Here is an 18,958-nt window from a genome sequence, read left to right as displayed (position 1 = left end):
TTGAAATATTGTATAATTCAAACAATAAAAAACAAAGAAATAGTGAGTGACATCATCAACTCTCTCATTTGGATGTAACTGGCTCGTTCATATAACTATTTTGTTAAACATAAGCGAAACTTTGAAATGTCATAATTTTCTTATTTTACATCGGATTTTGATGAAATCTTCAGCATTGTGTTTGTCTGATTTTTCTCTATTGATTCAAATCAACATTTTTCTGAGGTGGACTTGACCTTTAATTGAAAACGGCATCTTGACCTTTAATTGAATCAGCAGTTCTATCCCCACAAATAAAAACCCACATTAAATACAGGTGGCTCTGCTCAAGTTGAATCTCTTGGTGAATTTCAACTAAGAAGTAAATAAGACATTGTTTGCATATTCTGGGGGGTGTTTTAGAAGGATTTAAGTATGAATAGACTCCTACTTTAATGCCTAGTTGCATGCTGTATATAAGTCATGACTGTATTGGTCAGACCTTGCGAAGAGGACATACACTACTGCGTATTGATCAATGAGATTGTGCGTTGCATATCATGTACATGTACGTGTCGACTTGTATATGCGACTCTTAAGTCATACGTAAGGCTTTGTGAAACTCCCCCTGGGTGGTGTTTCATAAAGCTGTTCATAAAGTTACGCACAACTTTACGAACGACTGGAACATGTTCTTATACATAAGTCAGCTACATAGGGATATATCATATAGCACAAGAAAGGGTCACCAGTCGTGCGTAAAGTCATTCTTAACTTACAAACAGCTTTATGAAACGGGTCCCTGGTCTGAAAAAATGTTCAAGTGAGGTGATTACATAACTTCTAGTAGGTTGACTTCATCAGAGCCTAACAAATGAATTCAGACTCACAAAAGAATACCTCTTCATAGGTCTAGTTCATTGCTTCAAATATACCAGTTTCTGGTAAAAAAAATCATACAACTCCTAAAACAAGTTTCTGATTTAGATTTTGGTAAAAATAAAACCCTTATTAATTTCGTAATTTGTTTCCAACTATTTTTGTTAGAATTTTTATTTTTTATGATTACAAACCAATGACTTCAGATGTAAATAATCATACACATGTAGAATTATGCATTCATATGTATAACTCTTTTTTTTGGCTAAATTATTGGTAGGTGAATATTGTTATTGTGAAAGAATGTTTGTTTTCTGTAATGCTTTTTGATTCAAAGGAGGAAAACTTTTATGAATAAATTATTCCTTTTTCACAAGATATATCACTTTTATTTAGCGTCACATATTTTAATTTGTCTTCAGTGTTTGTCTCTCATTTCAATGTAAGGCCTAAATAACTCCAGCACCACGTTGAATTGAATAAATCAGAGAAAGCCGAAGCAAACATAATACCGAGAACTTATCAAAACTGGATGTAAAATTTACACATTTTATTTTTTGGGGGTATTTTATAGAGTTGCTCAAGTTCTATTCACATTATGGGGATATGTCAACGAGGGATCTGATGATGTCACAATGTTTTATATATGAAATATGAATATATTTTTCATCAAAATACAACAAACCTCTTAGAATATATAAAATCACCATTATTATAATTTATGGGGACTTAAATCCCCATAGGGAATAATGATTTGTTTTTGGTATCGTTCTAGATGGACAATAAATTTCACTGATCTTTGATCTTAGCTTCATCATTGAATGTTTAAAAAAAATAAACAAATATAAACAAAACAAATAGTGACATCAAGCCCTTCATATGAAGACCAGTCATGATGTGAATCAATTTTGTTTATTGAAATGAAAAAAAATGGTATTTCACTTCTCTTCTTCTATTCTTAGTGCTTTGTTATTAAAATCGAATTGCTGCTATGGTGAATTTAATTATGGCTGTGAATTCAATTTTTATATATTTATCAGAAAAAACAACCCGAAATGAATACATAAATGAGAAGGCAGTAAATTAGTGATGTATGTGATAATTTCATAAAATGTTTTATTTAACAACCCCAACAGGTACTCTGTACAACTTCATGACATAACAATTGCAATGTCACATGAATCATTGGACTTCATTTAATATAACCATCTCTCAGACATGATAAATAAGAAAAACAAAAAAACGTTAACATCTATAAGTGAGATACAACTGATAAAAGAAGTTGAAAATGTCATAAAAATTGTATCTATATATGAAATTTGGAGGTGTCTCTTCCCCCCCCCCCCCCACAGCAGCACTGAAGATAATGATGAATTTCCATAACGGTTTTAGCTGCTTGGTTTGTTGTGTGGTGTCGGCACATTGACATGGTTGATGACCTGATTTGAGAGTTTCATAAGATATTGTACATTCTTTTCAATCCTTACTGGTATGTTGAAGCCAAAATCATTTCATGTGCATCTGAGACCAAGTGCATAATGATTGAGTGTTCAGTTCATTTGAACACTTGTTGCATATAATGATCAATGCAATTATCTTCAAAATCATTCTGACTACAATTACTATGCTTTGTGTTACAGGCCAAGAGCTGCATCATACTATCAAAGCATCACCACCATGAAATTCAATAAGGGACGATGCCAGAATATATTAAGGGGGGGGGGCAATTGAATATAACAAGTGTATTTTATAGTAACACATCACAGATCTGTTTTCTTATAGTTTTTCTTATCCTTTTCTTTTTCCTCCTCTCTTTTCTCCTTTATCATGTTTTTCCCTTTAATGACTGCATTAAAGGACAGGGGAGGTGGCCTCCCCTGTGCACACCCCCCCCCCCTGTAGCATTGTCCCTGAATTTCATAGTAAATCTGCTTGTAATGCATGATCTTAGTTACATGCAACCACATGGAGTCTTGACAGACAATACCCCACTAGACAGTTGATGTTTACCATGCAAATGACATACAGACATTAAAAGTACATGTACAATATGTGTAAAAGCCTACACACATTTATTAAAATACTGTGTAAAATGGTCTATGCATGACTCAGTAGTAGTAATGCAAAATAGACACTTTTGACCTGGTGCTCCTTAACACCGGTGGATTGCAAATATGACAGAAAAATGATTGGTTCCTGGTCGGTGTTTGATCAAATCATTTAAGCAAATGCTACAATGATCTTGATTCAGATTGTCCGCAGCATTTGAAGGATTGTAAACCTTTGTGTCACATAGCCAACAATTCAATTTGGGAAAGTAAACAACTGTTTTCGGTCAATCATAAGAAGAATGTCTTTAAGAACTCCAAATTAAGGTTTCCATCCTTTTTTTTCTATATCCCCAATGTCTATTTCTACTCAGCAAGAACCCCATTGCAGCTTAGCCCTGTGCTAAAGGAGATATACCAACAAGTCACTATTACTTTTACTATAAAAGAGGAATTTCCTGCTCATATACTGAGGCACCACTTAGACCAAGAAGGAATCACTGACATTATCAGGCCTATCTTTCAATTAATTTGACCCATCTCGCCTCTCACTGAGTGACTTATAGCTCTATGTATATTTCTTTGCAAAGAAAACAAACACCCTCATAAAATATCTTTCATGCCATCATCTTTACATCCCATTGCACAATGGAGAGTCGTTGATTTAATCAATGGATGATTCTCTTTTCTCAATACCAGGTTTTCAAATGTAATCTAAACCACCCCATTGCCACCTAGCTTCAGAATACATTGAAGTGCATACCCTAGCTATACCATTATGATGTACAATGCTAGAGTAAAATTTGAAGCTACAGACAGATGTTTACCTTCTGGTTACGTCATTTTCGTAATAGTTAATGCGGATGTCTTTTGAAAAAGAAATAGTTTAGAAATAAGAAGATAGGATGTCAGACTGGAATGCTAGCTTTTCTGCAGTTATTCATATGAACAATTTTTGGAAGCCCAGCATCTTTTTTTTTCACTCCTACATAATAAAATTGAATGAAAAGAAAATATCTATGACTATAGGGTTTTAAAAGAATTTGAAATAAAACATATGAGGGAACACATGAAACTGATTTTTAAAAATGACAAAAATGATGTGGTGTGAATCAGATTCAGATGTTGAAATTTAAAAGCAGTATTCGATGTCTTGGACATTGTAAGGGGGGTAAAAAGGTAAATTCAGGTCTCTGTCAGAATACACCGTGACAGCATTTTTCAAAAGTCATCAATGGCTTGCACAGTATTTGTTCACAATGAAAATACACAACTGCAACATAAAACTAAATTGACTATGGTTTGCTTTTTTTCTGAAAGAGCTGAAGTTGCAGGGTTACTCACACACAAACAACAAAATAAAATTTTCAGCAAATAAATAAGTACAATTAAACATGAATCTGACATACAATGTGAACACAAAATCTCTCAAATAATATTCATACTACCAGTAGTAGGTTACAGTGATGTCAAACAATACATTAAATAATCTATTCAAAATCCATACATTTTCTCCACATTCTAATATTCAAGAAATATAAGGCCATTTACCAACATAAATAAATTACATCAATTATAATAATATCACAAGAATAATCTGGACCCCGTAACATGATGGTTTGTGATCATGGATTTCAAATGGGATAGAACAGTTCTGAATGGTTTCTGATTATCGTTTTGAACATCATCAGCCTACAAAAAACAATCTTGTTGCCATTGCCATATGGCGATTGATTACAAAGCTTTGTGTTACGGAGCCCTAATGATAATTTGTACAGCTATTGAGATATGCGTAGATGAAATTAAGAGAAAAAGGGTTGCAAGCATGCATAATGTAATAAGAATTTGTATGAACCATTGTGCAGTAATATCGGAAATCACTGGAGGATTGGTATATTCCTTGAAATAACTATTGCACCATGACTACTCCTAATGTTACGATGACACTGCCATTTTGATCTTATTTCATTCTCAGAAATGAATAAAAACTTTGTTTCTCAAATCCCAATAATTATTTCTGACATCAGAAATACAATAGACTATGAAACATAATGATTTAACATGAATGAGAGAGAACACCTCAGCAATCAGGTCAAGCAGCACCAAATTTAAATCTGCACTCTGTAGTTTCATAATATGACATATAAATCCTGATATGTTATAAAGTTCTGCGAACAAATAATTCAATACATCACAATACTATATCAAAGACAAGATTAGAGATTTCTGCATCCATGTTTTTCTGATCATAACAAAAGTCTACACAATATTCCTAACATTTTTTTTCTTGACAATAATTTATTCATATAAAGAATGTTGTTGGATTTGAATTCTATATAAACATTTTTGAAATAGGTGCAAATTTTTTATGTTAAAGTGGCTTTGGTAAGTGAAACATAAACATTGTTAATAAAATTTAGAAATTAGTAACAAACACTGGCAAAGAATAAGAAGTTAGATGATAAAGGGTAAATTTTCATAACATAACTATAGAAAGGAAATCCATCACAATAAACAATGAACAAGATGGTTATTGGGGCAACATATTTTTCTACAACTAGAGAAGAGAAATATTTGTGACTTTTTTTAAAGAGGAAAGAAATATATCCTGTTTCTTATGAACCCTGGCAATGTTAGTAATATATATATCAGAAATATTTCATTAATTTTTTCTGTCTTTCATAAGACATAATAAGAGCACTTTTATTTCCCTAAACATACGTAATAAGTGCAAACATATGCAATACATATATATGCATTTGGGGGGAGTGAGATTAAGGGTTTCAACTTGAGATGTTTCTATATGAAATCTTTTACTTACTGCCTTGTAGGTATATATATTTCTTTACAATCTTGTTAAGTCATGCACCCAGGACAACTACAAAAACAAGAGTGTAATGATTCAGTCTAGCGAAATAATTTTTTTACTGTCAGTATTCAAATCAACATTTGAATAAGGTAAAACTTTCATTAATATGCTTGGCTGAGAATTTTATGTAAATTAGGTTCAATTCAATACCCTAACATTCTAAGGTTGAATTCAAGCCCTAATACTTATTGGAAAGCATTGTGATGTCACACTGTCAATGCAACATTAATCGATGTGTTGCATGCTTCAACCAAAGTAGGATCGTAATTATGCACAGTTCAGGATCACAAATGCAGATTAAGAGCATTTAAGTATGAAAATGCAATGTGCTACAAACAAAAAAACATACTTCATTTTGAATTTATGATACTGCAGTTGAAAGGACATTCTAAAGTCTGACTGAAGATTATATGTTACATAAAGACAGGTGTCGCAATATTTGCAGTGGTATAAAAAAGAATTGTGCTTATCTTGTTCATTAATAATAAACATTTCAAATTATTAAGATGAATACATATTTACTATGGAGTACTCTATGACAGGAAAATAACTATCAATTGCGCTTCACTACAAAGTAAAATGACTCATTGGATCAGACGAAAATAAAATGTCACTCTTTACAAATAATGCATATGTTACTATGCTCATGATTGAGTAATGACTGTATATACCTTTTATATACAATCTCTTCATTTAAAAAAAAATTCCATTTCATTTTCAAAATGTATAATCACATATATACATAATGGTGATGATATAAAATTGTGGTATAACAGTGCACCAGGCATGCGTATACATAGCAAACTCCACATAGAGGAGACTTCTGTGTATATACAAATATATATTTACAACAAATATATATTTGATTCATGAGAAAAAAAACAATACAAACAATTTGGTAGCTCTACTCTTAAAATACAACTCTGCAAATAAGACCGAGAATGACAATACCCGACGTAAACAGGCACACAAACACTTGCCTTGCTTTAAAATATGTCTTCTATAAATCTTCATTGTACTGAGATAAAAATCTGCTATTTGTCATTAAATTTGACATTCTTCACACATCTATACCCTTGTCGAATCCATATGATACTTTTTAATACATCTCTGTGCATCCACCATATGAAATTAATCAATCAAACAAAATTTTAGTCATGTCAAAATCAATGCTAGACAAGATAGGATTGGAGGCATCATCACAGAATGGACCATCATGAAGTCCACTTACTGTTCTTGACAAATTCAGCACCGGTGATCACTTGAATATGGCCTACAAATGTCACCATCGTTGATTGCCAACAGACTAACATGATGAATGACGCAAGGTCCTTCTTGATTTAATTCACCATACATAGAAGGTTGATCTATAGCGTTGATAACACAGCACACAACATGACTATATACATCTTTGTAGAAAACGAAAGTGGTCCTATGGACGAGCTGCTGCTATAACGTAGTTACATAGAGCACCCCATGTTCATCAGCCTCCATTGTTCCCAACTCTGTGTCGCTGTCTGTCTCGTGCCCTGCCCGACTTCCATCCCCGTCTTCCTCGTCATTATCATTAGTCCGATTGTGACCCGACCTGCGCGTATAGTCCCGCAACTCATAGCCACCCAGGTGGTCAAAATACGGCAGTTGGGTGTCCACAGAGGTGGAGGTGGTGGTTACGACGGGGACGTTTGCCATCTTATCCTTCGGGAAGAGGATACGATGGGCAGCAGAGTCTAGTTCAGCCTGTGTCATATTGCAGGCCTCGGCTAACTCACGTTCGGCCATGTTGATTAGGTCCCTGTCATGAATGGGCGAGATGCCTTCCCCTGCTAGCACCTGAAAGATGGAGTATAATACTGTCCATTAGTCTCACAAACATAAAATTGACTTTGTATCTTAGCTACTGACTATGAATATGTCCTAGTTTATAAAATCATATTGTGCAGAGCATAATTCTAAATTATTTCCACATTGATAATTATTTGTCTATTCGAGGATGGACAAAAAATAAAGAAAAAAAATATTATTGATTCAAACAAAGGGTCATGGAATTCTGACAAAATTGAGTTGTGATGAAATATTTTCATTACTGTCAAAAGTTCTGAAGATAGAAAAAAAATAAAATATCACTGGAGAAAGAAGTGAATGAAATCAATGCATATTTATTCAACTTTGAAAAATCTTGAAAATCAACATAATATATTTAATATTTTTTTGGGAAAAAAAATCAAACATTAAAATGGCAAGCAAGGCATTAGCAAATCTTAATTTGCAAAATAAATTGAAATGTTTCCACCAGCGAAGCTCCAATGAATGCATGCAAGTAAAAGTGAAAAAAAATCAGGCAATTACAAAATAACATGAAGTGCACAGCTGCATTAAAGAACACATTAATATTTTTTTCAATTTAGCTGAAGTGTGGCTAAGAAACACAAACCATCCCCCCCCCAATTAGAATTCATGTTTAAATCTCAAAATAAGTATCTTACCTACTATAGGCTATTTCATGAAGTTATCCATATGTATGACTTTATGAACAAATGGAATATGTAATGCAAGTATGTCAGCCCCCAAATTTAAAGAAATATTACTATGGATAATATTTAATATAGTATCATCCAAATTGGTGTTCATAAAGTCTTGCATAAATAAACCCATGAGAACTTTATGAAAAAGGCCCCTGGTTATGTAAGTCTCTTGAAACAAATAACTGTACATGAGCTATATCTAAAACCAGAGAATCCTTACTCCAAATATGCAGGCTACTACCATGATCAGTGTGGTGTTCATTCAATATTGTAGTGTGTGCAGAGAATCGCAATGAATGAATTGATCAAAGATCAAGACTTTCATGTGCTGCAACCTGATGATAAAGTTTGATTTGGCATGCAATGCTGTTAGCGATACAACATATTATTATTCAAGAATTAATATTGGCAGGTAAATGTTTTCATAAAAATTTTGTTTTCATAAAAACAAGCTCTTATAGTAACGGAAACATATATATTGAGAATTATTTGATATAATTTAGAAGAAAGAGGCTCATATTGAAAACAAGGAAAATAGGATGGTAGTCTATAGCTATAGCCTCACAAGATTATCATAGGGTTTCTTTAGTGATTTGAAGTGTATAAACTCGCCACTAGTGTATTTTTTGTCTGGGTTGAGATGGTGATGATGATAACGATGATAATGATAATAAATGATGATAATAATACATGCAATAATTGTACTTGCTTAAATATTGCACTTAATACTAAATCTATCAGTTAGTAATCCACTCTTTTATCACTCATTCCATCAGATCAACATCAGATCAAATTGCTTTATAATCATTATCCTCTGAAGGTGCATACTCAATCTCCACTTCCTGGAGGGTATTTAAGCAATGCGCAGCCATTTTGTTGCTAAGCCAACAACATTCCCATTCTACAAGGATTACACATTTTAACACCTGGGTGGAGAGTGGTTTAATGACATCCTGCTTATGCACACCTGTGATATTGTGTGATTTGAACAAACATCCTGATTACAAGGCAAGAACTACCAAAACATACCATCATACTACATGTATATAGTTCCATAAAATTGACTTTTACTCATCCTTCCTACAAAATACACATGATTATAGAGTTGTGGGAATAAAGTGAACACTCAAATGAGTATCTAAGAAAAAGATGAATTCCAATGTAGAATGTATAATTCATAGTCTAGAATGACAGATTTTAATGAAAACAGGATGAAATGGATACAAAAAAATCATGCATTAATCATGATACAAGACATAGAAAGTAGTGGTAATGTCAATTCATGAAAATTCATAAAATGTAACGATTATTCTGATGAACCGTTTATATATATATATATATATATATATATATATATATATATATATATATACATGTTTTAACATGTATGCTTACTTTAGCAATATCTCAAGAACTATTGAATAAAGAGTCATTATAAATGCATAATAAAATTAAAGATGCATACCAAAGAGTGCATTCAAGTCTGCTAAAAATCTCAAAATTACTGAAGTATAATGAAGCTACTTTGATCATTGGTCTACAGAGGGTAGCTGAGCCTAATACAGATTTTTGTAATTTCCCAGCAATCTTGGAAACCTTTATGGTACTTGCTAATACTATAATGTATTTGTTCATGTAATATATTCAATTTACATTACAATTTACATTACATATATCTAACAGTAACCAACATAACTACAATGGTAATCTACAAAATCCTTTTTACACTAAAAAATTCTAATATATATGTACACTGTAAATATATTACTAACCTTATAGATCTAAGAATTTTTTAAATAATTGTGCTTGCAACACTCATATGATGCAATATACTAAAGTGAATAGGCCTATGCTATCTAAGAATAGGTGACAATAAACTTTTAATCCAAGGCTTTTATATCCTACAATAGGAGTCCAATATCATACTGGGCTTGCTGTGATAAATTTTCTAATCATAATTAAAGCAACTAATTTTTAATAATGCTTTCTATAGCCTAAACTTTAGTTAAATGTAATATACAAACTGTCAAAATTAGTATACTAGATATGTGCAGAAAAACAAACCTGGTAAAAGGTGCATTAAGAAAAAAACTGATTATGTATGCCATTTTATTATTTTGTACTATTGCTATAATAATTTGCTTATAGTCTCACTCCTTATGTTCCAAGTCATTCAATCACTAAATGATGGGATTATTAAGATGTCAGTTCAAACCATGCATGATGATGATAGTGATATTCCAATCAGCTACACATATATATTTCCAGGAGTTATGTATGAACATTTGACTTCACACACAATATTTGAACTTAAAAATGCAACCATTGCTGTTTAGATGATATTAATGTCCTCAGCAACCTATTCATACTTTGATAAAACAGGCCAAAATGTTTTCTTTTTTTCAACTTTTCTCTTTATAAATTTTTAATGAGAGCATTTGATTCAGTAGTGCTATTCATAATATATTTGTTTTATCTCATTAACGCATTTAAACAAAGAAACAGCAAAACAAACAACAATTTATCTCCCAAGCACTTAACTGCATGAATTATTTTCAAAATGTCCCACCCTTATGTGAGAATATAACACCTGGAGATCTGATTGTAACATAGCTGTTGGACATCACATCATTCTTTCAAACCATCCAGTAAAATGCAATAATCTTCCACACTAGATTATAAATAGAATTATCTACATCCAAATGCAATCCAGTCACTTCATAACATTGATACCTTTTTGCTTTTTGTTTGAATTGGGTTTGGATTTGTTTAAAACTTTGGAAGTGGATGTTGGCTTTGTTGAATTGGATGCACCCTGTCAAAAGGAGAAAGAAAACAGGCCAAGGAGAAAAATAATACACTAAATGCAACATTTTGACAATGAGAATGAATTCATCTGCTCAAATGAAAAAAAATACCAGCTTCTAAAATTAAATCAACTTCTTCCTGAAAAAGTAATGTATTTTTTTAATTTCAAAATGGAGTTTTATCAATTTGTCGTTATTCTATCTATTATTCCTTCTGCAAGAATTTAAGTTACAATGTTAATTTTATTTAGCAAGAGAGAGAGAGAGACCTGAGTTGTATCCTATAATTTGAAGATGATAATAATGAATGTAATGTACGGCAATATGGACTAGGCATATAAAAAATGAAGTCATGTAAATGCATAAGAAATGCTGAATATTCACCATTTCCCATGTATTTACACAACTGTAACTAATAATGGGATGGACCAAGTCTATACAATTACTATTTTTTTCACTAAGGGGTCTTTTGAAATTCATGTTGTGTTTAAGGTTTCATGAAAAAAAAAGCAAGCGTAATTACCATATAAAACTTAAAAGATAAGCACATTTTTTTTTCACAAGACAGAAACCTCAGTCAAATCATAAAGAGGATTTTGCAGAGCATGGGGAAATATTTGAGATGAAATTCTACATGGTTGACAATCAAAACCTGCATAAAAAATGTTAACATTAAATGATTTGGAAAATCAATTATGTACCAAATTAATATAAAATATATAAATGACCATGTGCACAATTTCATAATCATCTGTAGTTCGACAAATAAGTGTGTACACATTGTATGCAGCTTGCTAACAATCAGCCATAAAGATACTGCTGAGATTGAGGCAAAGAATTTGTATCTAAACACAAATATTGGCAGAACTACAACAATAAAGAATATTTGCAATTTAAACAAATCTTGAATAACTGCAATGTTTTCAATCTTGATAACTGCTACAACAAAACTTATCGCTTCAAATCCTAAGAAAAGGAATAAAGTAAAAAAACAAATCAAACAAAATCACAAATACATTCATGCAAAACAACATCAAAAGCATGCAATTTTGACACAATATAAATAAATGTTTGGCGGCCAACATTTCACGGGTGACAATTTTTTTGGGTGTGGTGTGTAATAGAGAAGAGAGGGGTGGCCTTATACTCTACCTGAGCTACTAAACTCTCTGCACTACCAGCTACTTCTTCAGGACTGGGGTTATTTCTAGGCACAGATTGTTGAAGTGTCTTAGATTTGGTTAGTGACTTGAAGAAGGCTGCAGAGGGATCGCGTGATGTTCCAATCTCTCCGGTGGAGTGCCTCTGAGCAAGAGGCTCCTTCACTACAATGTGACTCATTGTTGAGTTGGAAGCCGATCCCGTGGTGGGAAGGAGATGTGAACTCTGAGTGGTAGGGCGGGGTGCAGGGGTGTGAAGGGAGGATCGGATCCGGCGTGGGGAAGAGGGAGGTGTAAGCCACATTCGTCCTGTCGAGTTGCGCGTCTTGCCTTCGGGCGTCATACCGGCTACCGCCATGACCTACGGAAAATAGATGGGGTAAGGAACACAGCAAACCATCACATGCACCACTGCAACCATACGTACAAACGAACAACAGTGAAGAGAAAACTTCCTTCTAACCACTGGGACTAGTTAGAAATAGACTCACAGATTATGTCTTAGGATTCACAATCATAAAGGGACATCACAGGTGGACACTTGTTTACACATGGTTATGTTATCAATCATTAGTATCATAAGAATCCACTGCAATCATACATACAATTAATGATTAGTCAATCTCATTATTTAGTCTTCGAATCCTTTAAAAAAGTTTTAACAGATAATATTTGGACCACAAAATATTGATCTGGAAAAAAGAAGTTACTAGTGTATCATAAAATTTGCACGGATCTTTAGTTTTATGAAATTTTCTTCTTATTTTTTTTCTCACTTTTTTTTATTTCTCTCTATGACATTTTTTATTATTTCATTTTCCTTTTTTTCAATTGAATTCCTATGGAACCTTATCTAATCAGGCTGGAAAATGATAACATTTTTGACAGATGCCAATCAACAAATTTAGGAAACCCCTGTGGAAATGGAGTAACTTTAAATGAACTTGTCCAAATTTACAAAACTAAAAAAGGAATGACAAATGATGTCATGCCAGCCAGTAATAAACAGGCCATGTTCATGCTTCATTCAATGATTCAGGCTTGATAAGGATAATTGACGACATGCTCTGGTGTTCCAATCGCCTATTTTTTATGAAAGACGCAGTGCAGTTTCACAGAATCCAATACTTCACAGAGCACAGAAAATGATGGATTATCACCTTGTCTTTTATACCCCTCATGAAGAGGATTGAATATTAGTGAAACAAAGTGATAGTGATCTAGAAGTATAATGGCACCAGAATATTCTGATAGGACAGAAGATAGGAAGGGCAAGCTATTTATAAATGATGGCTTGCCGCTACAATCCCTTGTCTGATCATAACATTCTGTTGTCATGAAGAGGTATAACGCACCACAGTAGTCCATGGATAGAGGACATGTACACATTCTACGCAGATATGTGTATACAGGATGAAAGGGTTGTGAAAACATTAATTTGAGAAAGAACAATGGCTGCCAAAGAACATACAGTCAAAACTAGCTGCCTAGATTTAGAAATACTAAAAACAATGCACTAAGGGATTATTATATCTTCAGTATATCTTTTCCAGTGAAATGTGGTAAGAAGAAAAGCTGAAAGAGCTGCAAGAATTTGATTTGAAACAAACACATTTTCATCATTTTTATGCAACATACATTATTACTGAATAAGAAGAGCTCCCCACAGCAGCTGCACATGAAATAACAGAAAATGAAGTTACAGTATGACCACTTTTTTAAAAATACAACATTTTGACAGTTATGGTACATGTCAACTCACCTGTGCCTGAGCTAGCTTGATAGGCACTGCCGTCTTACGATCCCCTGCAGGCACTAAACCATCTGATTTGCCAACACACGAGGGCAGCAGCAGCCGTCTGCTAGGTGAACCGGCAGGTGACTTGCGGGGACTGTGGGTCACACTGCGGCTCCCTATACTCTCACCCTCAAGCTTTGGAAGACTTGTTTCAGTAGGTGATGGCACCGTCGTGGAGAAGTCCAGGGTAAGGTTGGCTGAGGGGGAAGGGTGGTTACTGGAGTTGTGTTGTGGGGGTGGAGTAGGACTATGACTACGGGATGATGATGGGGATCGTTGAGGGCTTAGGAGGGGTGATGTAGGAGGGTGGGATGATGTCTCTGAAAGGTTGTCCTCATCTTCCTCCTGGTAACACTCTGTTCTTAGGGTAGGGGGTTCCCTAGGAGAAATCAAACAAAATATATCAGCAGACTTGATTTTTTTTTTTATTTTCACAGATTTTCTCCCAGAGTTGGTTCAATATACAGTACAAGAATACCTTTTCCTAACAGGTATTGCATATCTGTTTGATGATGAGGGCTTTTATTATAGCAGATAATATATTTCAATCAAAATATAAATATTTTAAAAGAAAAAATAAACATCATCTGATTACCTGATAAATACTGAATATTCTCATTACCATAGGTTTTATACAGGGGCCACCTGATTTGAATCCCACCATGGACAGAAATGTCCTTTGACGAAGCATTGATCTACATTTGCTACATTTAACCAAACTGAGGTAAATGGGTCCCTGGATGGAATTGTCCATAAAATGCTGAAATGCTGTATTGGTAGCTATGCTAATGCCAGAGTAATAATTTTGGAGTTCCATAAGTGTCATATCTGACAGACATGGACACTTTAAAAGAACCCACTGTTACTATTATCATTATTACTTTTCATTTAGCTGAAATTATAATTTCTTACGATGGTAAATAACCTCATTCCAAGACAGTTATAATAATTACATGAAACACTGGATTACATAATATGAAAATTTGTACATCATGACAAAGTTACAATGGGAATTACATTATGGAGAAAAAGTGGTTCACATTGTTAAAGTAGTAAACAAAATAAAGAATGATTCATTAAATTTCAATAACAGAGGTTTTCTTTAAAACGCATAGACAGATTCACAAAAATTTATATACTATTAGTACTTCATACATGTTAAAGGGGATCTTGATGATAGAGAAGAAAACTGGCACAAAGTGAATATGTGGCTGTTAGTGAACTTCTATGTTTTAAAATTATGATTATAAATCCAAACTTAAAGGACAAAGAGAAATTCAGATGATTTGGATAAATTAATTTTTTTTTAGAAACTATCATATCAATGATTATCAATCTTCAAAAAAGTTTTGTCCATTGTTTATCGCTCACAATATACAGGATCCAACTGCATAACAACTTACTATCATTCTCACTCTGACATAAAGCTTTCTATGGTAGTTACCATTTGTGAAATATCTACAATAGTACGTTTGTATACATTAGGACTCAAATCAGTAGTATCATGGTTATTAGAAAAGACCAATGTACAAGGTTGTAAAGGTAATATCATACATGTACCATAATAACATTATCAATTAAACAGTCATAGTAATACATACTCATACACAGTGTAGAGGCTTCATAAAGTGAATGAGAAAATACAATTCATGAGAAAACAGTTGCTTTAATAGCAAAATCATACTAACAGTACTCATATACTTTTGCTGTAAATTTTCACAAAAACGTGAATGGAATGATTTAATTTATTTGTTTCTTAATATTACATTCTAAATATAAAAAAAATTATCTTACATATATCTTATTTTTATACCAATTGGAGCAACTCGAGGAATCATCAGTAACTACAATTATATCATGATTCAATAATAAAAAAGAAACATTATTTATACACTCATAAACTCAGTTGTTTATCTCAAATTTCAAGCATTAATTAATTACCTTACTAGTGTTTATATTTTGTTTCAAATTTGTTCTTTTCATTTTCAATTATTATGTTCTTGATACTTTACAAAATCATTACGGAGGAAGGCCAGGTTCAAATAATGTTATATACTTTTCAAGTTGACACAATCCTGTTTAAATGCTAAAAACTCTGATGCAAAGGAACTAATTTTTTTGAATAGAGTATGTTGGCAGTAACATCAATTCTCCTTACCTTGAGTAGTCCCTATAGGGTTCTCTGTAAGGCTGTTGATATGGTTCTGGATGATACTCTTCATCCGGTACTGGTGGTGAAGATGGAGACTTTGGTTCTATATCCTCCACATCATCATCATCATAAGGCGAATCAGGAGAATGATGATGGTTGTTATGATGATGGTGGTGACGATCCTCATTTGGAAGGAGGGGCTGTCTGCCTTCTTTTGTGCTGAAGAAAGGGAAAAGATTTATATTGCCTTAATCTCTTTACAGATTCCCCTGAAAAAATCTCCTGTGCATTGTTCATTCAAAAGAATGCTTTTTGTGTCCATAAAGCTTTCAGTAACTTTTGAAAAAACAAAGAGTGTTCTCTAATTATTTGATCAAAAGGTGCACACATGCTACATGAGGAGAAAAATGCAGATAAAGGTTGAAAACCTAAATTCTTTCACAAAGGAGCCTGTACCTAATCATAATATCCAAAAGGCTCACATACATAATTTCTCAAATCTTGATTCTGGCCCCCCACCCCTCTTCTTCAGAAAATGTGCAATGTTGGGAACTGCCTAAGGGACGTTACAGAGCTGTGGCACAACTTACAAATCTTACCTATATCTATTGCCAGGCCCTCTGTTATTGGGCATACCCCTTCCTCCGGGTATCCTGTTACCTACTGGTGAGAAGCCTCTTGTATGAGGTGAGGAAACCTGAAGGGAGTTGGCATTGGGGGAGTACGGCCCACCACGCCCCCTGATGGCTGATGGGGACTTCGAGGACATGTTGAATGGGGACTTGTTCTGTGGATTGTGGTTGTAGTTGTTGAGACTGTTTGCTGGAGAGAGCTTGCGATGCTGATTGGACGGAGGCGCTATCACCAGGTTGGTGTTGGCATTGTTGGGATAGTAGGCTGGAGGAGGGTCGCGTCCCTGGTAGTGGGTGTTGGCCATCGGGGTGGACTGGCGACGGTTGTGGTACATGTTGAGCACAGTGCCAAATAATGAGTGACTTCTCTGTTGATTTCAAATAGAGAAGAATTTACCTAAAATTTCTTAAGGATTTTTATACTGTAGTCAGTCCATCAGGTAAAATTTTTCTGCTAATGCTAATTATGAAAATCATTTCTTCATATGACTGGTAATTTGACCAGTATATCCATAATATTGTTTGGGTAAGATAGTTCATAGAGTCCAAGGAGTAACTTCATAGGGGAAGATTAATTCAGAGTTTTGCCATTCCCTTATGGAAATTGGTCTGCCAAGGCAGGATGATATATGTGAAAGTGCATCTAAAACAAAATAGTACTGAAAAGTACATGCTATCCTTGACTTCAAGTAAATGAAGAGAAGATTGTAGAACCAGGGAAGGAAATTTATATTTTTACTTTTTAACATCACCTATTTCAATATCTCAGGAAAGCATGTTAAAAACAAAATGATCCAAAAATACTACTGCTTTTCATGTGATTCAAATAACATAGCATAATTTTTTAATGAAAGTACAATGAAAGATATACAGACTTTGACAAGGAAAGCAGCGATTGTTGATAATATCTTACCCTATGATTTGGTTCTTCATGCTCAAACTGTTCATTCTCATCCATGCCTTCCAGATTGCCTGATATAGCTCTCTTGATCTGTGGTCCAATCTCATGCAGGGTTCTTAATCCAGCCTGAATATTGTCAACAAAGTTTAATATTACTTGTGACAATATTTGTGAGGGCTACTCTCAAAACCTCCACGTTGACTAACATTAATAATTAAGTTTCCTATACATTATTCAGGAGCAGAAATTATAAGATTCAAAATGATATAACTAGTCAAACTTATCCAACTGTAATCAATTTAACAGGGGCGGATCCAGTATTTTCCAAAGGGGGGTCTTCACTTTCAAAAGAAGGGGCAATCTCTCTTTTAATGGCATTTTTCCATTACAAATTTTAAGTTTGCTTCTAAAAGGGAAGGGGGGCACGGGCCAGCTGTGCCCCCCCCCCTGGATCCGCCAGTGCCATGTATATACTTGACTGAATCTACAAGAAATTAATAAAGATAACAGAAAAAAAAATTGAGTTTACTCTGTTGCAATTGACCAAAATAACAAACAAAATATTGAATTCTGTTTTTTGTTGAATTCCATTGCTTAATTCTTTCAGAGTAGGAAAGAATACTTTTTTAATTTTTTGAAGTCCTATAAACCAAAGCCCTAACTTTTACCATCAATCTTGTTCTGTATTAATTGCAAGTTTTTTAGTGGGATAATCAGATCTGATACTCATACATGGTTTACCAACCCAGTAAGGCATTCACTAAAATACCAACCAATATATTTTAGTCCCCTTCCATTATAAAAAATACAAAATATCTTTAGTAATTGCAAATAAACCTGAAGTGCAAATGTGCTGTTGTCCTGTCCTGAGGCCTTCAGACCCTCCTGTTTGCGCTTCTTAAAACGACGGAAGTAATCCTGAATCAGGAATGTTGCATAAAATTTGCCCACTGTTACATCATCATCAGCTGTAAAATAAAATAAAGATGAATGCAATATCGGGTAGAAGTTGATCTATCATTGTAAGTTATCGATTGAAATTAGATTGATTATGTGTATACTCTAATTTAATCAGCTGACTACAGAATTCTGTACAAGCCTTTCCATGGGCAGAAAGAGTTATGTATAACTTAAATCAAGTTTTAAAAAGTATATACTTTTCTAATTATTGGCAATTTGAGTTTTAACAAACCTGAAATTCCCATCTT

General features: G+C 33.7%; 1 protein-coding gene across 12 annotated transcripts in view; it reads right to left on the bottom strand.

Annotated features, from left to right (window-relative positions):
• Nucleotides 1–1,952: 1,952 nt before the first annotated feature.
• Nucleotides 1,953–18,958, bottom strand: part of LOC121410978 (voltage-dependent L-type calcium channel subunit alpha-1D-like) — a 142,071-nt gene continuing 125,065 nt past the window's right edge. For 7 of the 12 annotated variants that reach the window (XM_041603399.1, XM_041603400.1, XM_041603403.1 and 4 more), the window contains 8 exons: nt 18,588–18,718; nt 17,763–17,876; nt 16,817–17,217; nt 16,224–16,436; nt 15,667–15,684; nt 14,030–14,444; nt 12,260–12,628; nt 1,953–7,608 (listed from right to left, as the gene is read on the bottom strand). In XM_041603399.1, coding sequence (XP_041459333.1) covers nt 7,225–7,608; nt 12,260–12,628; nt 14,030–14,444; nt 15,667–15,684; nt 16,224–16,436; nt 16,817–17,217; nt 17,763–17,876; nt 18,588–18,718 — 2,045 coding nt within the window. In that variant the 3' untranslated portion in view covers nt 1,953–7,224. Of the gene's footprint in view, nt 7,609–11,033; nt 11,116–12,259; nt 12,629–14,029; nt 14,445–15,666; nt 15,685–16,223; nt 16,437–16,816; nt 17,218–17,762; nt 17,877–18,587; nt 18,719–18,958 lie in introns of all 12 variants that reach the window. The other 5 variants (XM_041603405.1, XM_041603406.1, XM_041603408.1 and 2 more) reach the window with 4 other exon arrangements.

This window comes from Lytechinus variegatus, chromosome 3 (genome assembly GCF_018143015.1).
Source record: "Lytechinus variegatus isolate NC3 chromosome 3, Lvar_3.0, whole genome shotgun sequence".
Lineage (NCBI taxonomy): Eukaryota > Metazoa > Echinodermata > Echinoidea > Temnopleuroida > Toxopneustidae > Lytechinus > Lytechinus variegatus.
Note: the sequence above shows the minus strand (reverse complement) of the source record. Positions and strands in the feature narration are given on the sequence as shown.